This window comes from Ornithorhynchus anatinus, chromosome 10, assembly GCF_004115215.2.
Source record: "Ornithorhynchus anatinus isolate Pmale09 chromosome 10, mOrnAna1.pri.v4, whole genome shotgun sequence".
NCBI classification, from domain to species: Eukaryota; Metazoa; Chordata; class Mammalia; order Monotremata; family Ornithorhynchidae; genus Ornithorhynchus; species Ornithorhynchus anatinus.
This window is the reverse complement of record NC_041737.1, coordinates 4,843,734-4,858,828: the sequence shown is the minus strand read 5'-3', so window position 1 is coordinate 4,858,828 and position 15,095 is coordinate 4,843,734. Positions and strand designations below refer to the sequence as shown.

Genomic DNA, 15,095 nt, shown 5'->3' with positions numbered 1-15,095 from the left:
GCTAAGTCCCTCACTGCCTCATTCTCGCCTGTCCCGCCTTCGAACCCTGGTCCACGTCCTACCTCTGGCCTGGAATGCCCTCTCTCCTCAAACCCTCCAAACCAACTCTCTTCCCCTCTTCAAAGCCCTACTGAAGTCTCACTTCCTCCAAGAGGCCTTCCCAGACTTAGCCCCCCTTTTCCTCAGCTTCCCCTCCCCTCCTTATCACCCCGACTCACTCCTTTTGGTCTACCACCCCACCCCATAACATTTGTGTATATATGTACATATCTATAGTTCTATTTACATTAATGCCTGTTTACTTGTTTTGATGTGTATTTATCTATAATTTTATTTGTATTGATGCTACTGATGCCTGTTTACTTGTTTTGATATGTCTCCTCCCTTTTTTGACTGTAAACCCATTGTGGGAGGGATTGTCTCTCTTTGTTACTGAATTGTACTTTCCAAGTGCTTAATACAGTGCTCTGCACTCAGTAAGTGCCCAATAAATGTAATTGAATGAATGAATGAATGAATTAATTAATTAATTAATTAATGAACCAGGCAGTGGAGAATCCCACTGAAAGCCAGACTAACCACTGAAAAAATTGATATATGGCCATCCTCTGTCCTATGCACTTGTGCACATTTTGGATTAGACTGTCCCAATGTCTTTTCACTAATGGTTAGGATCTCACCATCAAAAGTACCAAATTTGAGATAGACAGAAGACGGAAAAGCAGCATGGCCTAGTGGAAAGACCAAGGGTCTGTGAGTCAGAGGATCTGAATTCTAATCCTGGCTCTGCCACATATCTGCTGTATGACTTTAGACCAGTCACTTCACTTTTCTGTGCTTTGATTCCCTCATCTGCAAATGGGGATTAAATCCTACTCCCTCGTACTTAGACTGGGAGCCCCTTGTGGGACTGTGTCCAACCTACCCCGCTTCTTAAAGATAAAGTGTTTCTACTTTCATGCATAGCAAACATAATAAGAAAATACTTTTTTTTAAACCTCACCTCAGATAACTCAGACCTCTGACATCATCCCAAACCATTGCTGAGGGACACCTTTTGATTTTCACTAATTAGGGTTGGTGGCAGTGTTTGAGTCACTGACATGTGCATTTTGTAGGGGAAGAAAAAAATCACAGTTTTCACATATCTGATAACCTGGAGTAGAAGAAATCATATTATATGTGAATTCCCTCAAGAAAGTTCCTCTCCAGTGCATGACAGTTGTCCAAGGTCACAAGCTGACAAGTGGTGGAGCCAAGATTGTGAACCCATGTCTTTCTGACTCCAAGACCCCTGCTCTATCCACTAGGCTACACTGGTTCTATGACCCCCAGGCATGGGCTTTTTCCACTAGGCCAGTTTGTAGTGTATATACAGTGTTTTCATAAGGCTTTAAGGATTCTCATGTCATGAGTCATGAAAACAGAAGTGTCATTTAAGGCATCATTTTTGCCAGATTTCTTCCTCCCTTCCTTCTAGCTTCTATTTTGTAACACATTCTGGCCATTCCTTCAGCAAACCATTATTCTCTTCTAGAGGCCTTCCCTCTTTGATACAGTTTCCATTTCCTGCCCCTATATAAAAATCAACTATTTACTTCTTTAATCCAAGGTTGGCAAGAGCACCCTCTGCTGTTTTGACTTGGCGTCTGTTCGTGAAATGACCTGTTCTCTGTCATGAAGGGAAAGGTAAATCAGTAAGAAGTCAAGGTTGTAGGGAAGGATTGACAAAAATCCACATCACTGATTTATTTTCCTAAAGGAATAAGACAAAATTTTGTCATACCAAATCCACTGAGCAGGTTTAGGTGCCTCACATCATTCCTGGCATAGGTTAGTACTTTGAAACAATTTCGAATCAAGTCAAGGTCACTTGGAGAGGATTGTTTTTGGTGAGAATGAGAAAAAGACATCCACCTGCCAGTAATCCAGAGCTTTTAACCTAGTTCCTCATAAAAAAAGGACGTTGTGACAGTTTATGATGAGGAAAATCATTCTGCTTGTTTATCACTGTGAAAATCAAGAATGAAAGCTTAATGCTTTCTTATGATCTCTGTCTGCTCCCTTTCCCATTAATGTGATTAAAAAAGAGATAGTGAATCATCATTATACCACAATGCAGAAAAGAACAAACTGAAATATTGGCTCACTAATCCAAACACCAAGTTACCTTTTCTTTCCATTTCTATGCTATTTGAATCACTCTCCTTAAATATTTGATTAAGGGAGTGGAAAGAGAGGCATTTCCTGTTCAGTTATATGTGTGTGGGTGTGTATGTGTATGTGTGCATGCATACATACACATACACACACACACACACACACACAAACACACACAATTGAACAGAAAATGCCCCTTTCTCGTGTATATATAATGTATTTGCAAAGCAAAAAACAAAGTTGGACCTTGGTAAGGTTTTGTTAGAAGAAAGGCATCCTTATTGTCTTTCAAAGTTGTAAAATTACTCTGAAATACAATCCTTTCTCACCTGAGCTCTAAACAACAGCAGCAATTCCAATGGTATTTACTGATCGCCTATTAAAGGATATGCATTTTTCTGGTATTCACACCTGTATTCTAAGATTTATTTATCTATTTCATTCTGAAGCATTTATCAATCAGTCATTTATTGAGTGCTTACTAGGTATAGAGCATTGTTCTTGGCACTTGGGAGAATACAGTGTAACAGAGTTGGTAGATAAATTCCTTGCCCACAATGAACTTACAGTCTAGAGGGGGAGAGAGACATTAATATAAATAAAGTAGCTTACAGAAATGTACATAAGTGCTGTGGGGCTCAGGGAGCGGTGCATAAAGGATGCAAATCCAACTGCAAGGGTGATGCCGAAGGGAGTGGGAGAAGAAAAAATAGAGGCTTAGTCAGGGAAGGTCTCTTCAATCAATGAATCAATCCTACGCATGGAGCGCTTACCGTGTATGCTATACTAAGCATTTGGGAGAATTCAGTATAAGAGAGTTGGTAGACATGCTCCCTGTCCACGGTGAGCTAAGAGTCTAGAAGGGATCTCCCCTTGGAGGGGATGTGCTTTTAATAAAGTTTTCAAGGTGGGGAGAGGGATCATCTGTCGGATATGAAGAAGAAGGCTGTTCTAGGATGGAGACAGGCCCTGGGTGGGACATCAGCGGTGAGATGATAACTTGAAGGACAGAAAGCAACATGGCTTAGTGGAAAGATCACTGGCCTGGGAGTCATAGGATGTGGGTCCTAATCCGAGCTCTGCCACGAGTCTGCTATGTGATCTTGAGTGAGTCACTTAACTTCTCAGTACCTCAGTTACTTCATCTGTAAAATGGGGATTAAGACCACCCATATGGTACAGAGACAGGGACTATTCCTTCCTGATTAACCTGAATCTAATTCAGCATTTACAATAGTGCTTGACACATAATAAGCAGTTAACGTGGAGTAGGGAAACATGGATTGAATGATTTGGTAGAAAAATGGTTCAGGGAGTAGACTGAAGTATGGACTGGAGTTGAGTTGAGTTGAGAGGTTGAGTGAGATTACAAAATGATTTGTGCAAGAATTATTATTACAGTGTGAAGTATCATCTTTTTGGTGGAATTGGTGGAAATACAAGGTTGACCTGGAATTATAGCAATAAGACATTATTTCCCTTAGATAAGACTGAGACATGAGTTGTAGTTCCTAATTTGATATGTAACACTTGTTCATTCTGAGCACAAAGGATTTTGCTTCTTTGGTTTCAAAACTAACCAATAAGAGGGTGGATTTGATTGTCCTTTTTATTGTTGTTGATGATGATTATTATTAAGGTAGGCTAAAAACCCGTTAAGAAATATTTTTGAAAAGAACACCAGATTTTGTTCTTGGTTTAGATACTGAATCATCCCAACACATAGGCTGTAGTATAAAATACAGCTCTTATGATATATATGATTCATTTGAGGGTTGTATTTCTGGAGGGATAATCATATTGGCTCAATAGCAGGAAAACCTTGTGCCTTCATGCCCTAGACACTCTTCATAGGCATACTGGTCAGGTAAAATTCATTTGATTAAAGTCTTTCGAGGTTCTAAGCAACTTTTACTATCACATGTTGGGCTTTTAAAAGATATCCAGGAACTCCTTGGTCTAATAAAAACTAAGATTTTTCCTGTAAGTGTGATCTTCATCAGCTTCTTGCCAGCTGAACAGAAAGGATTTTGTTTGTCTAGTGCCACTACGGAAAACCTGAAGAACTAGAAGTGGGCTAAAGTATGGACACACTGTGCTAATGATAATAATATTAATAATAGTACTAACAATAATAATATAATAATAGCCATAATAATAGTGTAATTTTTAAGTGCTCAGTCTGTGCCTTACATTGTAGTCAGCACTGGGATAGACACAGTAGAAACAGATCAGTCAGGCCCCTGTCCCACATGGGGCTTACAGTTAAGGTTAAGGAAGAATAGTTATTTAATCCCCATTTTACAGGTGAGAAAACTGAAACACAGAGAAGTTGTTTCAAGACTCTCCATCACCTTGCCCCTTCCTACCTCTCCTCCCTTCTCTCTTTCTACTGCCCACCCCGCACCTTCCGCTCCTCTGCCACCCACCCTCTCACCATCCCCCGTTCTCGCCTATCCCGCCGCCGACCCCGGGTCACGTCCTTCCGCGGTCCTGAAATGCTCTCCCTCCTCACCTCCGCCAAAATAATTCTCTTCCCCTCTTCAAAACCCTACTTAAAGCTCACCGCCTCCAAGAGGCCTTCCCACACTGAGCTCCCCTTTTCCCTCTGCTCCCTCTACCCACCCCTTCACCTCTCCGCTGCTCAACCCTCTTCTCCCCCCTTTCCCTCTGCTCCTCCCCCTCTCCCGTCCCATCCCCGCACTGTACTCGTCTGCTCAACTGTATATATCTTCATTACCCTATTTATTTTGTTAATGAGATGTACATCACCCTGATTCTATTTATTTGCTATTGTTTTAATGAGTTGTTCTTCCCCTTGATTCTATTCATTGCCATTGTTCTTGTCTGTCTGTCTCTCCCAATTAGACTGTAAGCCCATCAAAGGGCAAGAACTGTCTCTATCTGTTACCCATTTGTACATTCCAAGTGCTTAGTACAGTGCTCTGCACATAGTAAGTGCTCAATAAATACTGTTGAATGAAATTGCCCAAGGTCATACAGCAGGTAAAATAAAAACCCAGGTCTCATGACTCTGGGCCCATGCTCTTGTCCTTAACTAGAGTGTTGGTAATCCTCAAACATTTTATCTATTCAATTTTAAGCAGGCTGACTCTGTACCATCATGGGATTACACTGGCATATTGCACTACTCCTTAGTGACATCAAACAAGCAGGTTACAAGATTTATTGTAAATTGATCCCTTTGTGTTAGAGAAAGGTCTGTGAGAAAAGGTAAAGATGGTTTTTATTTCTAAGACATGAGGCTTTAGCTTGGACAAAGTTTAGATCACCATATCTGTGAGGGAATACCTCCAGTCTCAATCAGTTCCATAAATTAAATGAAATTCTCACTACAGTTGAAGAAAAGAGAAAAATTCCACTTGTATCTAAAGATTTGAAACATATAACCCTATAGAATGAACACTTTGGTAATAGTTCCTGTTCTTTTACTACTATGAAATAAAGCTCTCTAGGAATAATATATCAATTATCTCCATGAATGAAAACTTTAGGAAAAAATAATGACAAGTACACAGGTATGAATAAGGGCAGTAAAACTGGATCATCATCATCACCAATGGTGTTTATTGAGTGCTTACTCTATGTAGGACACTGTATTGAACACTTTGGAGAAGAAACATCATTTGCTTCATCCATAACCACCCCCTTTTTTCAATGCTTTATGGATTCAAATCGCTTTTTGTAGTCAGTGGTTAGGGAGATTGAGATTTCTTAAACAAAAACTGGTTTGGTTTTATCATGAAAAGTGTGTTTTACTTACTACCTAACACAAGAAACATAAAAAAACCTCAGGCAGTTGGTGTATTTTTCTGGAATTTGATAAATATGTTTAGAGTCAGTTGATACTGTTGACTCCAGGGGAAAGAAAGAAATCAGGAGTTAGAACCAGTCTTGATCTTTAACCCAGTGAGGTGGTACCCAGACCATTTGAGTGTGAGTAATTCCATGTATTCATAAAATGAGAGCATCACTGACTATCCCAAAATCAAACAGAAAAAGGTTTCAAAACCTTTTAGAAAAAGTACATTTCATGCATTCTTTAAATCAATGAACTGCTTTTGAAAATCCACTTATTGAGCTGGCCTCCCATATTTTGAAGGGTAAGTTCAGAGCTTTTGGATTACATGGGGTAAAAGTGACATGACATTGTCCACTGTGGTTGAGTCTTTCAACACCTTTACCCCAACAACTCCATGTATCTGAACTTCAAAATATGAGAGAAATACCTTCAATGTGGTGGTTACCATTACTGTTATTATTATAATATGTTTAGTCAAATATGAGTGTTTCTCAATATGCTGTAAGAATCAGATTTGCAATATCTTTAGAAGACCTAATTCATAGATCATTTTGCATTTTCCAAAATAAGTTGATTGTTCACAAGTCCAGTGCCCTCATTCCTGAAGGCACTGGAATGGAAATGGGATGGAAATCATTTGGGATACGTCTCCACTACTGCAGCCCTGGGCCACACACCCTCTCTCAGACTTTATACTCAATCATAGCAGTTAATGCCTCAATGGGGTTACAACTGGGAGGAATGAGAGATGGCAAGTGACTTCACATAAAGCACCAGCACTGAAATCACTCCCTTGTCTAGATTTTCATTCCTGAAGTCTCAGGGCCAAAGCTCATCCATCACTCTTGGACAAGAGTCTCCATCTGTAGGGAAGCCCTTCCAAAAATATTTGTGTAATTCTTCCAGGGAACAATTTCCATTGAAATAGCATCTCTGCCATCCCTTGATCTTTATCCCATTCATTTCCAGACTATTTAGAAAACTAATTTTACCAATGACTCTTTCCTTTCTCTCTAATTCCATCCCTTTTTGAGCATGAAAATGAAGTAAATGTTTTGATGATGTAGAATGAGTAAAATGTTAGAATTTCCTGAGCCGAATTCCTCGTTTAAAATCTTAACAGAAATGTTAGTAAGATCGGTTCCCACTCTTTGTAGCTCATGAAATTGACATTTGGGGAAGACATACATGGACAAAGGATGCATGGAAGAGTAACTCAATCTTGCCGATAAATGTCTTTGATATTTTTAGCTTACTATTAAATATATTCACTGTGCATGTGGGTGCTTGATGATAACGATATTTAATTGAAGTAAATAATGTCATATTTCACGATATATCTATGAAAAGATCAGAATGTTTAGAAGTTTGTATGTTCGTGATCATGCCCACATAAACCTACACTTAAACCTATGTGATATATGTATATGTCACCATATGCTATTGATAAATAATATAGAACATTGTAAAGTCTAAAATACATTTTTAGGAAAGAAATGCAGTTTAAAAGTTGCATTTATACATAATGTACATAACAAAACTAAATCTCCCCTTGACAGAGACATAAGTACCTCCGCCATATATCATCCTAGACTGACACCTCTTACATTAGTCTCATTATCAGTCAATTAACAGCATTTATTGCTTGCTGAGCACACAACTGGGAGATCACAATGGAAATTAGTAGACATGATTACTGCCCTTAAATCGTTGACCACCTAGTAACAATATTATTTTCCAAACTCAGAATTCTTTTTGAAAAATCTTTACACGGCATGTTCCTCCAAATACATATGCTTGGCCAATGTCCCTTAAATATCACTTACACGCTGTTTCTAAACTAAATTCCCCTAATATATTTGCTATGGATGAGTGCCTCCTAGTGGAAAAAGAAAAATACATTTAATGATCACTCTCACAATCAATGTTGTACTCTCCTTCTCTCACAATCTAGGCGGAGCACACTTAATCCACCAGTTATTAGTGTATACTGAGCACCTGTTGTGTGCAGAGCACTTTCCTGAGCACTTGGGAGAGTACAAATAAAATCAGTTGACGTCACCCCTGCCCTCATAGAACATAGAATCTAACGAGGGAAGTTGCACTCGCCTCGATTCCGCATGAATTCGGCCTGATGGTAATCCTGGGAGCGAGAAGAGCAGGCAGCTGAGGCGTTTCACTATTTGCTTGTGTAATCTTGAGGTAGTAGGAGCTCTACTTTATCTTGGGCTTTTGTGTTTGCTTTTCAGTTGCTGCGAATGTGGCTGTGGCAGGGCCTCTTCCCTCTGTGCCGTTGCCCATCCAAGCCTAATATGGTCAGTGTTCCCGTCCCGTTCTTGCTCCTGTATTCTGTCCCTCGTTAATGTTTCTCTGTGCCGTGTGCCTCGTTCTTCTCTCCGTGCCCGTCCCCCAAAGAAGTGCGCCAGCTTACTCAGTCCTTGTCAAAATCCAGTAGCGCTTCCTTAGATGGACGGGGGACGTAGGGGCCAGTGGCGAATCCTGGGGGATTGTTCCAGAAAACCTGGATCGAGAATATAGCATGTGACCCTGAGGGCAAGTGGCGTGCTGCATGTAGGTAGTACCGCTCCATCGAAACTGTCTCCGAAGGCCTACCTTTCCAGTGGCTGGAGGAAGGGAGTTGGTATCTGGTAGCGTATTGGTGTTACATTTTCCCGGTGCTGTTTCCCTGTCACAATGGGAAATAGTGTGTCACTGTTGAAAAAGTAAAGCGTGACTGGTTTCATCTCCCAAGGACAAGTCTAGTGGATAGAGCATGGACCTGGAAGTCAGAGGACCTACGTCCTAAACCCAGCTCTACCATGTACTTAATGTGTGGCCTTGGTCAAGTCACTTAACTTTCCTGTGCCTCAGTTCCCTCATCTGCAAAATGGGGATTCAATATCTGCCTTTCCTTATACTTAGACTGTGATTTCCATGTGGGCCCTGATTATCTTATATCTACCCTAACATTTAGTACCATGCTTGACACATAGCGAGCACTTATATATAATAATAACAATGATAATTATTATTATTATAATTAATTGGCATGAAACCACAACAGACTCACCCATATATGCATAATCATTAGGTGTTTTGTCCCATGGGGTATTTAAAAATGAAAGAGGTGTCACTTAGAAGGCATCAGTTGAACCTCGTGGTATGATTAAACTGGTTCAGAAATAGCAGTCATGAAAGGTAAAGCCACATATCCTGTTTGGAGCAGTGTTGGAATGGGTTAGTCTGTCTCTCCTTCATGGAGGTCTCAAGATCTGCAATTTCCCAATTCCAGAGTCTGGATTTAGATTGTTGACTTGGTAGGAAGCTATGTAAAGTCTCCAAGCTCCGAGCTCTAAGGTTTATTACATGTTTGAAGAGGCTCTTGCATGATATTTATCTTGCTCCTCAAAGTTTGTTCTTGATGCAATTAATCAAGACAGCGGAATATGGGCATATGAACGCGTGTTTATATTTTTGGTCAAAAAAAGTCCCAAATGGTGAATGTATTAGTCACATCCTCCCTGCTAAACATAAAGGAGGATTTTAAGATTCTCGCAGAGCCAGAGCTGAAATGATAAAGCGAGGGGTTAAATTTATTTCAGCGTTCACTGAGCAACGGTGCAGTGTCCCAGACTTGTAGTGTGAAATGAAAAGTCCAGAAGTGACTGGTTGATGGCCTACAGATCCCAACTGGGTGGGCCTCAGTTCCAGAATACAGTGGCACTCATTGAACATTGCTCAAAGCTGTATTTCAAATTTTTCTGGCTGGGTTTCTTCTACTAAGTCTACATTACAGTGTCTCCCCAAAATGGCAAGGGGATAGGGAATGAAAATGGAACTAAAAGGAGGGAAGGATAGGATGACAATTTGTCCAGTTTTATACTGGACGGCACAGAATTCAGAAGTCTGGTTTGGAAGGAGGAGAAGCTCTGTCTCTTTCTCTCCGCAAGGTATGGATCCTGCTTTAACACAATCTAGGGTTAAAACATTCCAGGACTTACAGCTGCCTTGGCATCTACATGCGCTCACTGATGCACATGCAGGAATATCGTCAATGAAAACTTATTTTTCAAAAACTCTCCCTCATTTCACCCCAGTCAATCTCAGCTTCTTTCACTGTGCTTTACTACAAGGCCAGAAAATGGAAATGCAAATGGAACATGCAAGGGCAAGATGTATTTTTGGACTTGGGGAGATTCAAAGGCATGAGATACTAGAGGAAAAAGATGGCATGGCTGTTTCTGAACATTGACCGAGAGTCAGAAAATTTTAATAGAGGGATTAATTTTCCCCTAGTTGAAAGAGTGTAGATTTGGGAGACAAGAGACGTGGTTGAGGTCCCAGCTGCTATATGATCTTGGGCAAGTCACTTAACATCTCTGAGCCTCAGTTTCATTCAGCAGTTGTATTCATTAAGTCCTTCCTAAATATAGAGAACTCTTCTGAGTGCTTGTGAGTGTATCAGAAAGCAAGATACTTTGCTCCAGGGGTTTGCCAGCTAATTGAGTGGACAGGCAGCCAGTTTTTCTTTTCAAATAGTGGGAGCAGGAGCCAACTCAGTTGGTGACATGATCCCTGCTCTCCCAACTTCTTAGACTGTGAGCCCATGTGAGACAGATAATGTGTCTAGTCTAATTATGTATCCTGTTACTAGCAATCAATCATATTTATTGAGCGCTTACTGTGTGCAGAGTACTGTATTAAGTACTTAGCAGAGTACAAAATAACAGAATTGGTAGACATGTTCCCTCCCCACGGGGAGCTTATTGTTTAGAAGGGGAGACAGAAATTAATTTAAATAATAAATTATGGCTATGTACATGAGAGCTTTGGGCCTTAGAGAGGTGTGGAAATCCAAGTACAAGTGTGACAGAAGGAAATGGGAGAAGAGGTAATGAGGGCTTAGTCAGAGAAAGCCTCTTGGAGGAGGTCTTTCTTCACTATGGCTTTGAAGATTTGGAGAGTCATCTACAGTTGAATATGAAAGGAGAGGGCATCCCAAGCTCATGGCAAGATGTTGGATGAGGTGTCGGCAGAGAGATGGATAAGATCAAGTTACACAGAATAGGTTGGCATGAGAGGAGTGAAGTGTGTTGGCTGGATTGTAGTAGGAAATTAGGGTTAGGGAGTCAGCAGAATGCTCACCTCAGAGAAAGCACTAATTCAATACCAACATTATTGAAATATCAGTAGGCACGATAGACCCATATTACACTGAATTCTGTGTTATAGGAGAATATGGTATAGGAAGGGGCCAGTGTATTCTCAGGATGATCAGACATTCCACTTTTTGCCTGATAGCTCATTTTTTTTCATTGTTTCCCTACTAAAAGAAAGTCGATAATAACCAGGTTTTATTCTAGCATAAGATAGGGCTAGATTTTCAAGGGCTGTCCTTTGAAGCAGCTCAAAATTTAAACTAACATCACTGATGAGCATATATTATTCTGTGTAAAAATGAAGCGTTACTGGCCACCAAATCAGCAGTACTAGGTTAAGAAAAAAAGCCCCTGCACTGCAAATAACTGGGCATCCCTTAAAAGGCTTTGAAATATAAAGGTAGCAGGAGTAATTACTGAACAATAAATGAATCGATCAAATTTATTTATTGGATACCTGTGGTATTCAGAGCAATGTTCTGAACACTTGGGAAAGAACAGTGGTGTTCATAGAAATTATGCCTCTCCTCAAGGAACTGCACTTCAATGAATTTCAGAAAGACAGATTTATAAGAGTGTAGCTTTAATAATGCCACCACCCGCCTCCCGCCACCCCCCGCCCACCCCCAAACCAATTTTGCCCTTTTCCATAATAACCAGTGGAATTTTTTGTGTAAGATCAATTTCTTACCCACAATCCCACAGAGTCTCACTATTACATCTAACTGACCCTTTGCTCCAGTGGTCTGGGCACGCCTGTGGATCAGGGAGAGATGGATAGGGCATGCCTGTATTTTATGGATGTAGACATTTAATTTCAAGGTGTACCTAATTGATAGAAGGCCCAGAAAGACAACTTCAAAATTGTGCACCCCAGTTTATCGCTAAAACCACTTTGAACAAAAGAAAAGAAAAAAGAAAATGAAAGAATACAAAGGCATGAAGTGCAAAAAGGAGATGAAGTCTGTTTAGTCAGTGATTGTTGCATGCTTTAGTTTTCTAATGTTTCTAACAGTACCACTTACTTGAAGATTCCTGCTCCTTGATTTTCTGAGGCTAAGATTGCTAACATTTTATTTCAAACCACCTTCATGTGGTGGGTGAGAATTCTGAAGACCTTATAGTCAGACCATTTCCAAGAAGCCTACAACTAATCTTTTTCAGGATTTCAGCAATAGAAGTATTTAAACGTGCTATTATACAATGTCCACTATCATTACTCTGTCAAAACAAGGGAGTACAGAAGCACACAAATGTGGTTTTCCGAAGTCTAAAATTGCAAAAAATGTCTTATTTCTTCTGTAAAAGGAGAAAAATATATCAACTGTACCCCTTCCCAGCAATTAGTCTATTTTAGATTTTTTTTTCTCCTTAAAATAACAAAGCACTAAGAATATTCTTTAATGGGGCAGTAAAAGTTGAACAGTACAACAAAGAAGGTGTGGGCTCCTACTTCGTAATCTGGGGTTTTCATAATCTTTTTAAGGAATTTGAAAAGAACAACAAATTTCATCGTCAGTACAAAATGAGGGTACTGTTTGTTTCAGATTCAGCTGGTGAGGCCAAGTGGGAATTAAGGTTACTGTTCAAAGATAAATATTACTTTTTCTTTGTTCAATTCATTAGGAGTAATAGTTGAATTAGTAGTGGTAATATTAGTCGTAATAGCAGGAGAAGGGATAGGAGGAGGAGGAGGAGAAGGAAGATAAGGGGGAGAAGAAGAGGAGGAGGTCCACAACATCATATTTTTGAAACCTATCAAAAATGCTTTTACAAACTTTTACGCACAATGCATTCTGTGTATAGTTCAGTACATATTGAATGGAGGAAATTGTTCATAATTGAAAACTGGCTTTTCTGAAAGTCTACTAACTTTTTTGGGAACTAGCAAATTATTAATATATTTGAAAATCAATATATACAGATATATATACTTACGTATCTCTCTCTCAATAGAAAATGTCTATTTCTGAGTAGAGATTGCCCCCAGACTTGAAAATTTTAATCCACCTAGCACGTATCCAAATTTAATCCCAGGAGCTAGCTTCCCACCTGGAAAACTTTGGATGCAATATACAAGGTTACCAGATAACTTGTTGTCTGCACTGATTTATAATTTAGTCTTTTATGGCCACGGAAAATGAAAGTAGCAGCATTTGGATAGTCTTGGGAAATAAGGGAGACTGTTGATGAAACTAAATAAGCTAATGTGCATGAGGAAAGAAGCAAATTCTGATTGATATTCTCTGAATTGTCCAGAAAATCATTACTTATCTCTACTGGGAAATTTTTAATAAATGTTACTTGTTAACGAACAAGCTATCATCCCTCAGCGAGATGTAATTTCCTAAGTTCTCCTTTCTTTTAAAAAAGTGAGCATGTAGATAATTTTATACGAAAAGGTTTGTGTAAAAAAGTAGGATGAATGATTTATCCTCAAACTAAAATTGCTATAGATATTTAAATTCAATATTTCAAAGATCATTAAAACTGTAATATGAAGCAAAATAGAGAAATATTTCTTTTCCATTCAGAAAAAAAATCAGTTCCAGAAGGTATGAGACATAATTTATACTCAGAGTGGCATATTTATTGCCTATTTGTCTGATTGGTTAAGATTATGCATCTGGAGAAGTTACAGACAATAATATTGAACGAACAGGTTTTTTGCAATGCTTTGTTAGTGATGCCGAACCATTATTTGAGTGCCAGGTTCTGCCAGCTGCAGTTTTGCTTGGTGTATCTTGTTGAGGCTTGTTTTAATGGTGCTTTGGGGGGTTTCAGAACTTAATTTTATATGTTAATGTGACATACTGCTGTATATGTTATGGAGCTCCAGAGATATCCATAGTCAAAAATAATTCGTTTCTATTGCCCTTCTGAATCTCACCCTAGATAATAAAATGTTAACCACTCTGCACATAGCTATTCTTGAATGATTTTTTTCATATGAGATTTAAAGTTTCATTTCTACTTTCATATCAAGAATTTGCATACAATTTAAATCTTCACGAGACTCATTCACCAGTAAAGATGAACGCAGGAGGAGAGGACTGCTTTTTCTCTTTCTTTTTTTTTTTCTTTTTGTGTGTGTGTATGTATGTGTGTTTTGTTTTTCTGGAAAAGCAAGAGTCTTTGTTATAGGAGATAAACTTCTGGAGCATTTTCCATGTTTTAATCTATTAAAACTAACACACACAAGATAATTTTTGGATTAATACCCATGCATGATGCAAGTAAAAGAGAGATGTAACTTCTTTTTTATACATGCAGAATTTGTCAGTCTATAATTAAGTTCTCTCTACAGAGAGAGCAATTTATTAGAATCATAAATAGGTTACTTTTAAATGGGAAGATCCGGGCCATATCCACATGAAGCAAATGGCTCCAGAACATTTATAAAGTATTTTCTTTTCCTTTTGTATTGTTTATCCGTGGGGAAGGTTAATTTTAGGATGGAGATAACTGCTACGGTTCATATCAGCCTTTATTCAATAGTATTTATTGAGCGCTTACTATGTGCAGAGCACTGTACTAAGCACTTGGAATGAACAAGTAGGTATATATGTTTCTGTGGTTCTAAAGATCTTTGTGTCATTCTCCCTAGTTAGGGTTTACACTCCTAGTGGTCATGTCATGCACTATTTGCTTATTTTTGTGCTTTCCAATTTATTGCAATTAGTGGACACTCAATTTATTTGCATACTTACTGCATACAAAGCATGGTATGAACTGCATGGGAGAGTATAAGTGCAATAAAATTTGACACAATCCCTACCCTCACCGGGCTTTCAATCTAGTGCTATTACTGGTCCAACTAAGAGAGCGGTAAATTCTTGTTTCACCCGAAAGAGTCAATTAAACACTGAGCTGGCATCAGATCTGTAGCCATATTGAGACAGCATAATAAGCTCATCGTGGGCAGGTAATGTGACTACCAGTTCTGCTTCATT

General features: G+C 39.1%; 1 protein-coding gene across 9 annotated transcripts in view; it reads left to right on the top strand.

Moving 5' to 3' along the window:
- Nucleotides 1–15,095, top strand: part of EPHA5 (EPH receptor A5) — a 329,023-nt gene that overhangs the window by 266,328 nt on the left and 47,600 nt on the right. For 6 of the 9 annotated variants that reach the window (XM_029073598.2, XM_029073602.2, XM_029073601.2 and 3 more), the window contains one exon: nucleotides 8,233–8,298. The exons of the other annotated variants lie outside the window; for them this stretch is intronic. In XM_029073598.2, coding sequence (XP_028929431.1) covers nucleotides 8,233–8,298 — 66 coding nt within the window. The remainder of the gene's footprint in view (nucleotides 1–8,232; nucleotides 8,299–15,095) is intronic. 9 annotated transcript variants of the gene reach the window in all.